The 17,118-nt window shown below is 48.5% G+C and overlaps 1 protein-coding gene across 1 annotated transcript in view; it reads right to left on the bottom strand.

The window, feature by feature from the left end:
* Positions 1-17,118, bottom strand: part of FURIN (furin, paired basic amino acid cleaving enzyme) — a 292,604-nt gene that overhangs the window by 99,903 nt on the left and 175,583 nt on the right. The window contains exon 4 of the mRNA XM_069222641.1: positions 3,056-3,151. Within this exon, the coding sequence (XP_069078742.1) occupies positions 3,056-3,151 (96 nt within the window). The remainder of the gene's footprint in view (positions 1-3,055; positions 3,152-17,118) is intronic.

Here is a 17,118-nt window from a genome sequence, read left to right as displayed (position 1 = left end):
TCTTAGTGTTTATACTAATTTCCCTGGCTGCTGTCGCAATAAGCATTTTATCAGAACGCTTTTCAGGGTATCCGTAATCATTATGAACCAGTGCTGGGCACACTTCAAGACAATCAGGGACCAGTCTCTCCTGAACATAATCCAAAAACATTATGGGTTCATTAGTTACTTTTTAAACAATAGGGGCAGTATTGAAGAGATATTCTTACAGCATAGCCTTGTGCAGAGCTATTTTCACCTGACTCCTTTTCAGGTTGATCAAAGCTTCCCAGTCATCAATATGACTGGCTGCCTGTGGAAGATTCATGTATCCCAAAATTGAAAGGATCAATAACATGAAAAATAAAATCTCATAGGCTAAACCTGCCTCTTCAGACATGATGCCTAGTTATCCAGGTGTGAGAGATGCTAAGGGGGAGGGTGTCACTAACTGAGCCTCATGTGATTGGGCGGTCAAATTATGACAAAGCAAGATTACCACGCCTGAACATGCATAGATGTGTAATACATGTACACCTCTTATAATTCCTGCAGCCAATCCTCTTCTCACCATTAACAAATATGAAAGGGGAACAAGTGGAGAGTTACGGCACCCAGCATATAGTTCCAGCACAACAGCACCAAAAGCTTAGGTATCTGGGGTCCAAAGTTAGAATGCTTCGTATCCAGCAAGAAAAAAAAAATCATATTAAAGTATTTCTTAAAAGGACTACAATCCTCACTCATTACAAGTAGCATGACTCATCATCAGTTCTCATCACTACGACCTAGTCATGAATACAATGGAGGGATTCCTTAGGAGCTTTTAGTGAGATTGTTTTTTGGTGTGATTACACAGCTGTTGAGAAAGATGTTTTTTCAGCTGTTGTATGTGAATTCACAGTATACATTTATACCTTCCTGAACAGTGGAAACAAAACTGTAAAAATGAGTACAGGATGATTACTAAGGAAGCCCACCACACACTGAAAACTAGGTTGTGATGGGTAGAAGCAAGCCACTGGTACTTGGGAGAGGGAAGCAACATCTACCTGACCTAGTACGAGTCTGCCTGTGCCTCACTCTAGAGGGGTCCTTATGTGGTCAGGGAGCTTTAGATAGGCTGCTGTCACTGTAAAATGGCAGTGGAGACTTTATTTCCCTTCTGAATCCTTTTGCTTCAAGAGTTCCTCCTCGGCGGAAACAAAATGACAATGTGTGACAGTGAGTCCACCTGGGGTGTACTCATCAGATAATGCTTTAAGATTCACCAATCAATCCACCAAAATCGGCTCAATTAGATAGTGTACTCATTCTACTTAACCATAAAACTGCTACCCATTGGAAGATTAGACCTCCCTAAAACGTGTTCAAGCACGTTTTACTACTAGAAAGGGTTATGGATCAGGGATTCACCAATAAACAGCAATTATAATTTCAGAAGATGAATCTGGCAGAAATCACCTTGGTGACGGCAATACTAATTGCGTTTAAAAAAAAAAAAAAAAAAAAAAAAAAAACAGTATGAATTGTGATCTTATTTTTAAGCTGGTTGCACAGATTATTAATAAGCCATATACACCTGATTGGCACCTTAAATGTATGTATATATGTGGAATGGATCTGTTTCAGTTTATAACTGTGGACCAAGCAGGAGAAAAATGAATAGAAACTCAAATATTAAAATAGTGCAAAACTATTTTAGGTGTAAACTTAAAGCCCTATGTTTTGTTTTTTTAAAACTTGAAATCATTTGCGGAATTGCTCTCTCGTTTTCCTACAGTTGTTGATGGTATTACTGTAAATAGATACACTTCTTGCAAGGGTGGCATTTTTGCCTAATGGACCAATTCAAAATTCAACACTTGATAAATAATATTACCGATCCATTAGAATGTGATTATTAGTCAGCAGGCTAGCACTGTGAAATCTGTATATTATTGTCTATATAGCAGGATTGAATTTATGCATTTTCATATTTCCCAGAAAATTAATGTTAACTATCTAGCTCAAAAGAAGTCACGTTTAGGACGGCTTTACAGAGTACTAGGCAACCTCCATTAGTCTTGCTCTTTAAACATTTGCTGAAGGTAGAAAGTTCTTGTCAGGTCTTACCTACCAAACACCACAAGCTGTGTGGTTTTGAAAGACCTACTGCAGGCCTACCAAGTTATGGTGGGCTTCGTTGCTTAGCATTGGTTGGCTTTACTGTCACTTTCATTTCTTGGCTTCTTATTTAATGGCTTTCTTTCTAGATCTTGTGTTAGTCCCTCCCTTGGATCATATCCTCTTTAACATCCTCCGGAATGGCAGACTTGTGGCCTTTCACTGTTCACTTTCAGGAAACTACTTTTCCTTTTTAGGGTCGAGCCTGCTTTGCATGCGTATAGCAGGGAGACTCTTATGTATTTAGAAAAGGGCTCCGAGCCCTGTCAACTTCACGTCAGTGCTTTTTATTGGTTCGTGGGCTTCCCTAATTAAATCGGCTTGCTTTCATTAGTCGAGGCACGCATATGTCATGCCTTTTCCGGTGGCAAGCCCTCCTCGAGCGCAGCGACCAAGTACAGAAAACATGCGAGGCTCGCTGTTTTCCATCGGGCTCGTGGACTTTTTTTTAAACTAATTTACGAGCCCGATCTCGCTTGGCAGAAGTCGAGCGCTTTACCTACTTGATTTCACTTTTTCGGGTTACGTGCATAAATGCACTTTTGCCCGATAGGTGAAAAGTCGGGTTAGCAGTTTACAACGCGATCGGCTCTAACACGAGCAAACGCGAGACCCGATGCATTGTAAATGCTTTTTCTGGCTAGGCACTCTGTCAGAGTGTATGTGTATTCCAGCAGTCCCCACCCCCAAATCCCTACCAGCCCCTATGGTTGCTTTCTTTCCTCTGTATACCTCGCCCTCCCTCTCACTCCATGTTGCTGTGACCCTTGCCTGCTGCATTTCCCCCAGCTGCATTTTTAGCGTATGCCCTCTATTCTCCCCTTTAAGAAGGGACAGGGAGCAAAATGCTGGCGAACAGTGAATAACTATGGACGGGTCAAAGCAGGCATGCGACACGGGGATTACTCACAAGATACCACTGCTGTGGAAACTTGGGATCCGTCGGCTCAGTGATCAGATCCCTCTTCCGTCTGCGCTTCGAGACTTGCTGCTCCAGCCAGTGTACCTGAAAAGAAACTCCAGTTAGTAGGCTTTCCACCAAGTCTCTGTACAACAAACGAAATCGTCTCAGACAGACAGGCTGTAAGAAGTTGCTCAAAACGGTACATAGGATGGCAGCGGTGGACTGAAACAGAGAGATAATGAAATGGTGAAGAGGTAGAGATTGCAAGATTATGTAAAGAAAGTCCATCACATAGTAGAATTTAGAGAGCGCTTGTGATACACAACAATTAGAGGTGGAGCCACAGTTATAAAGTCAGGCAGCCTCATTTCACTGTAAAATCAATCTTAAGACTACGGAGCAGGGAGTAGGGGATAAAAGTTCTTTGGAAGGAGATGCGCACATTAAACAGCCCCTGGCCAACCAGGATCCTGGGAAGAAGTTACAAGCGCGGCCCCCTTTAATGGCGAACTCTGTAGGGACAACACAAGTTGTCACAGTTTTACACCTTAATTTGCTACCGAGACTTCACAGCACGTCATTAACATGCCTCTGCTCCACTTTACCTTTTAAAGACATGTGTTATTTCAGCATGTTTTCCGACCTAGGTATTGTATCATCGGGTGTTTATGAGCCTTCTATTAACAACCTGATACTTTTTCATTCTGATTTCGGTTTTGTTAAACTGAGGGCAAAGTTACTTAAAACTAGTTGTCATGTCTTTACTACTATGGTGTGCCATTTTGTGAATTGCTAATTTTAATTAAATACCACTACGACACATCCGAATGCTACAAAAACAAAACAGCCAGTTAACAGAAATTAGGAAACCAGCCAAAACAGCCCATCCCTTGGAATAGAATTGAAACCAAGGTTTCTACTGAACACCGGGGAAGCCCTCCTCCCTCTTAACAATGCAGGAAGGGGCGAGTCTGGCAAGTAGAAGCAGTGGCGCTGGGTCCATTGTTCTCAGCCCATAACTTGTACACCACTAGGTGCACGGAACGGATTGTCACAACGAAGAAGTGGTGAAAAGTATGTACGTATAGAACAAGTTGCTTACCTTCGGTAACGCATTATCTGATCGAGACTAGCTGCAGATTCCTTTTCTTCGACTTCCCCGGCATCCGCTTAGAATCTGGAATTTTTTGCTGACCAATACCCTGCGTGCGCTGTCGGGTCGCATTCGGATCCGCATGCATCATTTGGGTCCGCATGGCATCATCAGCGTCCTTGGAGCCATTTGTGATGTCACGGTCACCTATAAAGGCAAAACCCTGGCGCACGTACATCAGTTCTTTTACCCACAAACTTCCACGCCAGAAGCGCAGAGTCATGGATAGAACTAACAGTTTGTCTGTGCAAAACTAGGACCCTGAAAGGAATAAAGCCTAACCCTACTAGACATATCCGCAGAGTGGGGGAGGCATTGGTGGGTGTAAGGAATCTGCCGCTAGATAAAGTCTCTACCAGATAATGAGTTGCCGAAGGTAAGTAACTTGTTCATCTGATAGAGACTTCTAGCTGCAGATTCCTTACCTCTGAATAGATACCCAAGCCATAACCTCCTGGTGGTGGGCTGCAGATACCTCTACTACACTAAAAAGTCCTGTAGTACTGAATGGGCAAAGTGTTCGTCTCTACGTACCAGATTGTCCAGGTAGTAATGTTTTGGAAACATGTGCAAAGATGCCCACGTTGCCACCTGACCAATATTCAGGACTGGAATGCCCTGAGCTAGCACAGTGGTAGCAAGCTTTTCCCCTGGTAGAATGAGCCCTCAAGCCCTCAGGAAGCTGTTTCCTGGCCAATGCATAGCTGATCTTGATGCAGAGAATGACCCAGCACGAAATGGTTCACTTCTGCACTGCCCGACCATTCTTTGCTCCAATGTACCCCACAAAGAGTTGGTCATCCACCCGGAACTCTTTTGTGCTGTCAAGGTAGAATGACACTGTTTTTGGGTCCAGCCAGTGGAGTTGCTCCTCTTCTTTAGAGGGATGCAGTGGAGGGAAAGATGTGGGCAGGGCAATGTTCTGGCCCAGATAAAATAGGGACTACCTTGGGGAGGAAAGAGGCACGAGTTCTGAGTACCACCTTGTCTGGATAGATAGTGAGATATGGTGGCTTTGATGACAGAGCTTGAATCTCACTCACCCTTCCTGACAGATGTTATTGCCACTAAGATGGCTGTCTTGATGGTGAGCAGCCGGAGGAGACAGTTGTATACGGGCTCGAAGGGAGCACATAAATGTGAGGACCAGATTTAAGTCCCATTGGAGCATAACAAAGGGTGTAGGAGAAAACATATGTAAAAGCCCTTTGAGGAATCTATGTACAATGGGGATTTGAAAAGTGAGGGCTGATCAGGCAGCCAAAGGAATGCCGATAAGACAGAAAGATAGACCTTGAGAGTACCCAAAGCAGATCCCTGCTGGGCAATGGAAAGTTTGAAGAGAAGGATATCAGAAAGAGAAGCTGAGAGAGGATCAACAGACCAATCTGTACAATAATATACAACGTGTTTCAAACGGCAGGCATATACCATTTTAGTGGAGGGACGCCTAGCTGCCAAAATAACTTTACAAACTTCGGGCCGAATGTCAAAAGCCATCAACTGCCACCGCTCAAACTCCACACATGAAGGCGCAGAGTTGACATGCTCGAGTGGAGAACTCTCCCCTGCTGCTGTGACAGAAGATCCTCCCAAAGGGGCAAACTGATCAGAGGAATTTCAGAAGCTCGGGATACCAGACTCTCCGTGCCCAATCCAGATCCACTAGGATGAATTGGGCCCAGTCATTCCTGATCTTCTTGAGAACTCTGGGCAGAAGTGGTATGGGCAGAAAAGTATACAGGAGGCCTCAACTCCACTTGCATTGAAAATCATCACTGAGAAATTGCGGCTTTGGAAACTCCAACGCACAACACTGCTGATATTGCACGTTCTCTATGGAGGCGAACAGATCTAACCAAGACTTTCCCCACTGCTGAAAGAGTCCTTGTGCCACCTCCAGATGGAGATACCATTCGTAATCTGCTAGGCATCGATGGGTGAGTTCGTCCACCCTGGCGTTCAGAGAACCTGCCAGGTGTTGAACCACCAGGGTAATCCCTGCTTTTCCAGCCATGTCCAAAGACGCAGACCCTCTTGTCAAAGGGTCCACAACCCCACACCGCCTCCTTTTTGCAGTACCACATTGCAGTGGTGTTGTCTTTGAACACCTGTAAAGAAATGGCTCCCTGTTGCAGTTACCCCCCACTTTTTGCCTGATACTGATACTGACTTGACTGAGAAGTGTGCTGGGACCCTGCTAACCAGGCCCCAGCACCAGTGTTCCTTCACCTAAAATGTACCATTGTATCCACAATTGGCACACCCTGGCATTCAGATAAGTCCCTTGTAACTGGTACTTCTAGTACCAAGGGCCCTGATGCCAAGGAAGGTCTCTAAGGGCTGCAGCATGTCTTATGCCACCCTGGAGACCTCTCACTCAGCACAGACACACTGCTTGCCAGCTTGTGTGTGCTAGTGAGGACAAAACGAGTAAGTCGACATGGCACTCCCCTCAGGGTGCCATGCCAGCCTCTCACTGCCTATGCAGTATAGGTAAGACACCCCTCTAGCAGGCCTTACAGCCCTAAGGCAGGGTGCACTATACCATAGGTGAGGGTACCAGTGCATGAGCATGGTACCCCTACAGTGTCTAAACAAAACCTTAGACATTGTAAGTGCAGGGTAGCCATAAGAGTATATGGCCTGGGAGTCTGTCAAACACGAACTCCACAGCACCATAATGGCTACACTGAAAACTGGGAAGTTTGGTATCAAACTTCTCAGCACAATAAATGCACACTGATGCCAGTGTACATTTTATTGTAAAATACACCACAGAGGGCACCTTAGAGGTGCCCCCTGAAACTTAACCAACTATCTGTGTAGGCTGACTGGTTCCAGCAGCCTGCCACACTAGAGACATGTTGCTGGCCCCATGGGGAGAGTGCCTTTGTCACTCTGAGGCCAGTAACAAAGCCTGCACTGGGTGGAGATGCTAACACCTCCCCCAGGCAGGAGCTGTGACACCTGGCGGTGAGCCTCAAAGGCTCACCCCTTTGTCACAGCCCAGCAGGGCACTCCAGCTTAGTGGAGTTGCCCGCCCCCTCCGGCCACGGCCCCCACTTTTGGCGGCAAGGCTGGAGGGAACAAAGAAAGCAACAAGGAGGAGTCACTGGCCAGTCAGGACAGCCCCTAAGGTGTCCTGAGCTGAAGTGACTCTAACTTTTAGAAATCCTCCATCTTGCAGATGGAGGATTCCCCCAATAGGGTTAGGATTGTGACCCCCTCCCCTTGGGAGGAGGCACAAAGAGGGTGTACCCGCCCTCAGGGCTAGTAGCCATTGGCTACTAACCCCCCAGACCTAAACACGCCCTTAAATTTAGTATTTAAGGGCTACCCTGAACCCTAGAAAATTAGATTCCTGCAACTACAAGAAGAAGGACTGCCCAGCTGAAAACCCCTGCAGCGGAAGACCAGAAGACGACAACTGCCTTGGCTCCAGAAACTCACCGGCCTGTCTCCTGCCTTCCAAAGATCCTGCTCCAGCGACGCCTTCCAAAGGGACCAGCGACCTCGACATCCTCTGAGGACTGCCCCTGCTTCGAAAAGACAAGAAACTCCTGAGGACAGCGGACCTGCTCCAAGAAAAGCTGCAACTTTGTTTCCAGCAGCTTTAAAGAACCCTGCAAGCTCCCCGCAAGAAGCGTGAGACTTGCAACACTGCACCCGGCGACCCCGACTCGGCTGGTGGAGAACCGACACCTCAGGAGGGACCCCAGGACTACTCTGATACTGTGAGTACCAAAACCTGTCCCCCCTGAGCCCCCACAGCGCCGCCTGCAGAGGGAATCCCGAGGCTTCCCCTGACCGCGACTCTTTGAACCTAAAGTCCCGACGCCTGGGAGAGACCCTGCACCCGCAGCCCCCAGGACCTGAAGGACCGGACTTTCACTGGAGAAGTGACCCCCAGGAGTCCCTCTCCCTTGCCCAAGTGGAGGTTTCCCCGAGGAATCCCCCCCTTGCCTGCCTGCAGCGCTGAAGAGATCCCGAGATCTCTCATAGACTAACATTGAAAACCCGACGCTTGTTTCTACACTGCACCCGGCCGCCCCCGCGCTGCTGAGGGTGAAATTTCTGTGTGGACTTGTGTCCCCCCCGGTGCCCTACAAAACCCCCCTGGTCTGCCCTCCGAAGACGCGGGTACTGACCTGCAAGCAGACCGGACCCGGGGCACCCCCTTCTCTCCATTCTAGCCTATGTGTTTTGGGCACCACTTTGAACTCTGCACCTGACCGGCCCTGAGCTGCTGGTGTGGTGACTTTGGGGTTGCTCTGAACCCCCAACGGTGGGCTACCTTGGACCAAGAACTAAGCCCTGTAAGTGTCTTACTTACCTGGTTAACCTAACAAATACTTACCTCCCCTAGGAACTGTGAAAATTGCACTAAGTGTCCACTTTTAAAACAGCTATTTGTGAATAACTTGAAAAGTATACATGCAATTTTGATGATTTGAAGTTCCTAAAGTACTTACCTGCAATACCTTTCGAATGAGATATTACATGTAGAATTTGAACCTGTGGTTCTTAAAATAAACTAAGAAAAGATATTTTTCTATAACAAAACCTATTGGCTGGATTTGTCTCTGAGTGTGTGTACCTCATTTATTGTCTATGTGTATGTACAACAAATGCTTAACACTACTCCTTGGATAAGCCTACTGCTCGACCACACTACCACAAAATAGAGCATTAGTATTATCTCTTTTTACCACTATTTTACCTCTAAGGGGAACCCTTGGACTCTGTGCATGCTATTCCTTACTTTGAAATAGCACATACAGAGCCAACTTCCTACATTGGTGGATCAGCGGTGGGGTACAAGACTTTGCATTTGCTGGACTACTCAGCCAATACCTGATCACACGACAAATTCCAAAATTGTCATTAGAGATTGATTTTTGCAATTTGAAATTTTTCTAAATTCTTAAAAGTCCTGCTAGGGCCTTGTGTTAGATCCTGTTTAGCATTTCTTTTTAGAGTTTAAAAGTTTGTTAAAAGTTTGAAATTAGATTCTAGAAACAGTTTTAGATTCTTTAAAAAGCCTTCCAACTTTTAGCAAAATAATGTCTGATACAGAGATGAATGTGGTGGAACTCGACACCACACCTTACCTCCATCTTAAGATGAGGGAGCTAAGGTCTCTCTGTAATATAAAGAAAATAACCATTGGCTCCAGACCTACCAAAATTCAGCTCCAGGAGCTGTTGGCAGAGTTTGAAAAAGCCAACCCCTCTGAGGATGACTTCACAGAGGAAGAAATTAGTGACTTGGAGGGCAATTCCCCCCTTCCAGTCCTAAATAGGGAGACGAGGGCCTCTCAAGCCCTGTCTCCAAAAATGATAGTCAGAAATGTTGCTTCCCTCACAGGAGGGTCCAGCATTTCTGAAATCACTGAGGATGCTCTCAGTGAAGATGACCCCCTGTTAGCCAGGATGGTCAAAAGATTGGCTTTGGAAAAGCAGCTCCTAGCCATAGAAAGGGAAAGGAAAGAGATGGGCCTAGGTCCCATCGATGGTGGCAGCAACTTAAATAGGGTCAGAGATTCTCCTGACATCCTAAAAATCCCCAAAGGGATTGTAACAAAATATGAAGCTGGTGATGACATCACCAAATGGTTCACAGCTTTTGAGAGGGCTTGTGTAACCAGAAAAGTGAACAGATCTCACTGGGGTGCTCCCCTTTGGGAAATGTTCACAGGAAAGTGTAGGGATAGACTCCTCACACTCTCTGGAAAAGATGCAGAATCTTATGACCTCATGAAGGGTACCCTGATTGAGGGCTTTGGATTCTCCACTGAGGAGTATAGAATTAGATTCAGGGGGGCTCAAAAATCCTCGAGCCAGACCTGGGTTGATTTTGTAGACTACTCAGTAAAAACACTAGATGGTTGGTTAACTGGAAATGAAGTGTGTGACTATGTTGGGCTTTATAATTTGTTTATGAAAGAACACATTTTAAGTAACTGCTTCAATGAAAAGTTGCATCAGTATCTGGTAGACCTAGGTCCAATTTCTCCCCAAGAATTGGGAAAGAAGGCAGACCACTGGGTCAAGACTAGGGTAACCAAAACTTCCACTGGGGGTGACCAAAAGAAAGGGGTTACAAAAACTCCCCAGGAGAAAGTGGGTGACACTAGAAACAAAGAAAAAGAGTCCTCTGTAGGCCCCCAAAAACCAGAACAGGTGGGTGGGCCCCAAGACACCACCCAAAACAAAGGTGGGTACCAGGGTAAGAACTGGGATGCCACTAAGGCATGGTGCCACAACTGTAAACAGTCTGGGCACCACACCAAGGACACTTCTTGTCCCAAAAACAAACCCCAGAACAAAATTCCAGGGGTAACCAGTGTAGCCATGGGAGATGACTCCTCAGATGAGGAGGTCTTCCTAGCCTTCAACTGGAAACAGGGCCCAACAGGTGAGTTGGAGATTCCAGAGGGAAGTAGACACTTCCACCACCTACTGGTGAATGGAATCCCAACCACTGCCCTGAGAGACACTTGTGCCAGTCACACTATTGTGCATGACAGGCTGGTGCTCTCAAACCAGTACATCCCAGGTGAGACTGCCAGGGTAAGAGTTAGCCTAGACAGGGTCACTAAGAGGCCTGTGGCTTTAGTGCCCATAGAAGTGGGTGGCACTCTTAGCTGGAGAAGGGTCGTAGTCAGTACAGACCTCCCCCTTGATTGTCTCCTTGGAAATGACTACCCAGAGGTTAGTCAGAGCCCAAGAGAGGAACTGGTCCAGTGCCAGTCCTCTCCCAAGGATTCTGGAAGTCCTGCCTCTGCAGTAAATGCAAGCAGGCCCCAGAAGAAGAAGAAAAGAAAACAGAGTAGGAAGGGTGGACAACCTTTAGCCAAGGTTACAGCAAGCCAAGGAGATTCTACTCCAGTAGGGGAGAACTCCAAAAATGGCCCTGATAAAGTCCAACCTGACCCACAAGAAGTCCTGGCTAGTCAGGCAACTGTTAAACCTGAGTGGGTGGCTCCTCAGCTAACAGAAGAAAGAGTGGAAGAAGGGTGTTTACTACAAGATGTGGTAACCCCCCACTCTAATACAGCAGACAGGCAACCTGAACCCAAAGAGGCCTGTAACTTAGCCCCTTCCCTTTTAGGTGAAGAGCTAAAGGTGTGGTTCTGGGCACTGACAGCTGTCAGTGGCCTCTGCTGGGTGTTAGCCTTTATGGCTGCACTATCCTTAGCATGGTGGTCTGACCCCATGCCAAATAGCAAGTTAGGCCCCCTGACCCTATTAGTCATGGTGGGGTTACTCCAGCTCTGGGTAACCTCTCTGGGTAAGCTAGGGGTAACCCTGGCCAAGATAAGGTTAGCAGAGGTGGATACCTCTAAGACCAAAATAGAAAGAATGGGTGGAGACATTGAAGAGGCAGACAAGAGGCAATTCAGACTAGGTCCTATCACTGTGGAAGTAGGTCAGTTCCCCAAAGGGAATGACCTGAACAGAAGGATGTAAGGCAGAGTAGGCCCTGCAACTAACCAGCCTATTTCTCCTACTCTTCCTCGCCTGACAGACTAGGAAGACTCTCCCAGCTTGGGCTGAGTCTCCTGGCCTGTGGGCTGGGGGGGGCTTGTGTAAAGAAATGGCTCCCTGTTGCAGTTACCCCCCACTTTTTGCCTGATACTGATACTGACTTGACTGAGAAGTGTGCTGGGACCCTGCTAACCAGGCCCCAGCACCAGTGTTCCTTCACCTAAAATGTACCATTGTATCCACAATTGGCACACCCTGGCATTCAGATAAGTCCCTTGTAACTGGTACTTCTAGTACCAAGGGCCCTGATGCCAAGGAAGGTCTCTAAGGGCTGCAGCATGTCTTATGCCACCCTGGAGACCTCTCACTCAGCACAGACACACTGCTTGCCAGCTTGTGTGTGCTAGTGAGGACAAAACGAGTAAGTCGACATGGCACTCCCCTCAGGGTGCCATGCCAGCCTCTCACTGCCTATGCAGTATAGGTAAGACACCCCTCTAGCAGGCCTTACAGCCCTAAGGCAGGGTGCACTATACCATAGGTGAGGGTACCAGTGCATGAGCATGGTACCCCTACAGTGTCTAAACAAAACCTTAGACATTGTAAGTGCAGGGTAGCCATAAGAGTATATGGCCTGGGAGTCTGTCAAACACGAACTCCACAGCACCATAATGGCTACACTGAAAACTGGGAAGTTTGGTATCAAACTTCTCAGCACAATAAATGCACACTGATGCCAGTGTACATTTTATTGTAAAATACACCACAGAGGGCACCTTAGAGGTGCCCCCTGAAACTTAACCAACTATCTGTGTAGGCTGACTGGTTCCAGCAGCCTGCCACACTAGAGACATGTTGCTGGCCCCATGGGGAGAGTGCCTTTGTCACTCTGAGGCCAGTAACAAAGCCTGCACTGGGTGGAGATGCTAACACCTCCCCCAGGCAGGAGCTGTGACACCTGGCGGTGAGCCTCAAAGGCTCACCCCTTTGTCACAGCCCAGCAGGGCACTCCAGCTTAGTGGAGTTGCCCGCCCCCTCCGGCCACGGCCCCCACTTTTGGCGGCAAGGCTGGAGGGAACAAAGAAAGCAACAAGGAGGAGTCACTGGCCAGTCAGGACAGCCCCTAAGGTGTCCTGAGCTGAAGTGACTCTAACTTTTAGAAATCCTCCATCTTGCAGATGGAGGATTCCCCCAATAGGGTTAGGATTGTGACCCCCTCCCCTTGGGAGGAGGCACAAAGAGGGTGTACCCGCCCTCAGGGCTAGTAGCCATTGGCTACTAACCCCCCAGACCTAAACACGCCCTTAAATTTAGTATTTAAGGGCTACCCTGAACCCTAGAAAATTAGATTCCTGCAACTACAAGAAGAAGGACTGCCCAGCTGAAAACCCCTGCAGCGGAAGACCAGAAGACGACAACTGCCTTGGCTCCAGAAACTCACCGGCCTGTCTCCTGCCTTCCAAAGATCCTGCTCCAGCGACGCCTTCCAAAGGGACCAGCGACCTCGACATCCTCTGAGGACTGCCCCTGCTTCGAAAAGACAAGAAACTCCCGAGGACAGCGGACCTGCTCCAAGAAAAGCTGCAACTTTGTTTCCAGCAGCTTTAAAGAACCCTGCAAGCTCCCCGCAAGAAGCGTGAGACTTGCAACACTGCACCCGGCGACCCCGACTCGGCTGGTGGAGAACCGACACCTCAGGAGGGACCCCAGGACTACTCTGATACTGTGAGTACCAAAACCTGTCCCCCCTGAGCCCCCACAGCGCCGCCTGCAGAGGGAATCCCGAGGCTTCCCCTGACCGCGACTCTTTGAACCTAAAGTCCCGACGCCTGGGAGAGACCCTGCACCCGCAGCCCCCAGGACCTGAAGGACCGGACTTTCACTGGAGAAGTGACCCCCAGGAGTCCCTCTCCCTTGCCCAAGTGGAGGTTTCCCCGAGGAATCCCCCCCTTGCCTGCCTGCAGCGCTGAAGAGATCCCGAGATCTCTCATAGACTAACATTGAAAACCCGACGCTTGTTTCTACACTGCACCCGGCCGCCCCCGCGCTGCTGAGGGTGAAATTTCTGTGTGGACTTGTGTCCCCCCCGGTGCCCTACAAAACCCCCCTGGTCTGCCCTCCGAAGACGCGGGTACTGACCTGCAAGCAGACCGGAACCGGGGCACCCCCTTCTCTCCATTCTAGCCTATGTGTTTTGGGCACCACTTTGAACTCTGCACCTGACCGGCCCTGAGCTGCTGGTGTGGTGACTTTGGGGTTGCTCTGAACCCCCAACGGTGGGCTACCTTGGACCAAGAACTAAGCCCTGTAAGTGTCTTACTTACCTGGTTAACCTAACAAATACTTACCTCCCCTAGGAACTGTGAAAATTGCACTAAGTGTCCACTTTTAAAACAGCTATTTGTGAATAACTTGAAAAAGTATACATGCAATTTTGATGATTTGAAGTTCCTAAAGTACTTACCTGCAATACCTTTCGAATGAGATATTACATGTAGAATTTGAACCTGTGGTTCTTAAAATAAACTAAGAAAATATATTTTTCTATAACAAAACCTATTGGCTGGATTTGTCTCTGAGTGTGTGTACCTCATTTATTGTCTATGTGTATGTACAACAAATGCTTAACACTACTCCTTGGATAAGCCTACTGCTCGACCACACTACCACAAAATAGAGCATTAGTATTATCTCTTTTTACCACTATTTTACCTCTAAGGGGAACCCTTGGACTCTGTGCATGCTATTCCTTACTTTGAAATAGCACATACAGAGCCAACTTCCTACAACACCTGCACTATCTTCCCTTTTACAACAGGAAGAAATGCTTTCAATGCCAGTCGGATCACCCGGAACTCCAATAAGTTGATATGGAGTCTGGATTCCGCTGGAGACCAAAGGTCTCTGATCTTCGCCGCTCCCAGATTGCCGCCCCATCCCAGAAGCGACGCATCTGTCACTACTGTAAGATCTGGTTGGGGAATAGAGAGGTGTCTGCCTCTGACCCAATTGCAGTTCACTAACCACCACCGCAGGTCTTTTGCAGTTCTCTCCGAGATCTGAACTGTGTCTCTAAGATTTCCCTGATGCTGCACCCACGTGAACTCCAGGTCCCACTGCAGGGCCCTCATATGTCATCTGGCATGTTTGACTAACAGGATGCAGGAGGCCATGAGTCCCAACAGCCTCAGAGTCTGTCTCACCGAAATCCAGGACAGAGGCCAAAACATCAGTATCATAACCTGATTAATCTGGACTTGCTGCTCGGGAGGATAAACCCAAAACTGCACTATGTTCAGAACAGCTCAGATGAAAGGGAGCATTTTTGAAAGGTCAGGTGTGACTTCGGCACGTTTATAGGGAACCCCAACGAATGCAAGAGGTTCGCCGTCATCTTAAGGTGGCTGACGAGAGCCTGGGGTGTAGGAGCCTTCAACAGCCAGTCGACGAGGAAGAGGAATACTGAAATCCCTAACCTGCACAGATGAGCTGCTACCACCGCCAACACCTTGGTGAAAACCAGAGGGACACTTGTGAGACCGAAGGGGAGCATGGTAAACGGAAAGTACTCGTAGCCCACCTTAAACCGCAAGTAGTGCCTGTGGGCAGGCAGGCTGGGGATGTGAAAATACGCATCCTGCAAGTCCAACGCATCCTGCAAGTCCAACGCTACCATCCAGTCTCATTGGTCTAGGGCAGACAAGACCTAGGCAAGAGTGAGCATCTTGAATTTCTCCTTTTTGAGGAAGAGGTCGACGTCCCTTAAATCCGAGATAGGGCGAAGACCCTTGTTATTTTTTGGAACCAGAAAGTAGCAGGAATAACAACCAGTGTCTACTTCTGACATCTGGACCCTTTCTATGGCTCCCTTGGCCAAGAGAGCAGTAACTTCCTCGCAGAGCAAGATTAAAAGAATCTCCATCAGCCGTTCTTTCAATGGAGGGATAGAGGGAGGGAAAGACTGGAAGGGGAGGTAATATCCCTTCTGTATGATCTGCAAGACCCATTTGTCTGATGTTATGGACGGCCAGTGAGGGAGATGAAATTGAATCCTCCCTCCAACTGGACAAACATGGTCTTGCAGAATCATACTTGAAGGGCGTGGGTGCTGTGGAAGAGGGGGGCTGGGTGGAGACCGACCTCTGGCTAGACCTTCTGGGTCTGAAGGTACCACAACCTCGTCCTCGCACTGGATGCTGTAATGGAGGACAGTGGCTGACCTGTGCGTGGCGTTGTACCACGCCCCTTCTGAGGCCTTGAGAGGCAGACTGCTGGCGAGCAGGCAACAAGAGGCCCAAGGACATGGCCGTAGCTCGAGAGTCCTTGAACCGCTCAAGTGCTGAGTCTGCCTTTTCTCCAAAAAGGCGTGAGCCATCTAAGGGCATGTCCATCAGGTTTGCCTGGACATCCCCCGTAAAGCCAGCTCTACGAAGCCAGGTGGGGTGACAAAGGGCCACTGTCGATGAAATTGCCCTTCTCAGCGAGTCAGTCGTGTCTAAACCACACCGAATCATAAACTTGGTTGAGTCTCCCCCATCTTTGACAGCTTGAGTGACAGTGTCCCACACGCCCTCCGGGACCTGGGGCAGCACCTGTGCCACCGTATCCCATAAAGTATGGGAAAAACAGCCCAAAAGGCATGTGGTGTTTACAGACCTCAATGCCAGGCTGGAGGAAGAAAACATCTTCCCGAGTTGCTCCAGCCTCTTGGATCTCCTATCCGGGGGAGCGGAAGGGAAGGCACCATGAAAAGTGGAGGTTTGGACCACCAAGGTCTCCAGGGTGGTGTGTTGGATGAGGAAACTAGGGTCAGTAGGAGCTGGTCAATGGTAACGGCCGACTGTCCTATTTACAGGATCTCCTGTGCTGGGTTTGGACCACCTCCCAGCAGGACATCAGTAAGGGTTTCGTTGAAGGGTAACATTGGCTCTGATGTAGCAACTCCCAGCTGAAGCACCTCCGTCAGGATGTTAGTCCTGACGGACACTGTAGGCAACCCTAGGTCCAAGACCTCGGCTACTGTACGCACCACCATGGCATATGAAGCTCCCTCCTCCATAGCCACAGAAGGAGGTGAGAGCATGCCAGTATCTGGAGAAGTATCTAGTCCACTGGCATCCCCTAGATCCTCATACCAGTCTTGCTCTAAACCATATTCTAAAAGGTCCTCAGACCCCTTCCATTCCTCACCTGCGCTTGGCAGATTGAAATAAACTTCAAGCACTGAGCTGGGCCATCGTTCTGGCTCTGGATTATCTGGAATGAGGATGGGACTCACACCACCGGTGGGCGCTGCTTGGGGGGGGGTGGGGGGGGTGGGGGGGGGGGGAGGAGAGGGGCACCCACTGGGGGGGGGGGGGTACTAGCATCGATATTGAGCGCTGGAGGAGGCCGACCGTGTGGAACCGGCGTCGGTTTGGATC

Source organism: Pleurodeles waltl, chromosome 3_1 (assembly GCF_031143425.1).
Source record: "Pleurodeles waltl isolate 20211129_DDA chromosome 3_1, aPleWal1.hap1.20221129, whole genome shotgun sequence".
Lineage (NCBI taxonomy): Eukaryota > Metazoa > Chordata > Amphibia > Caudata > Salamandridae > Pleurodeles > Pleurodeles waltl.
Note: the sequence above shows the minus strand (reverse complement) of the source record. Positions and strands in the feature narration are given on the sequence as shown.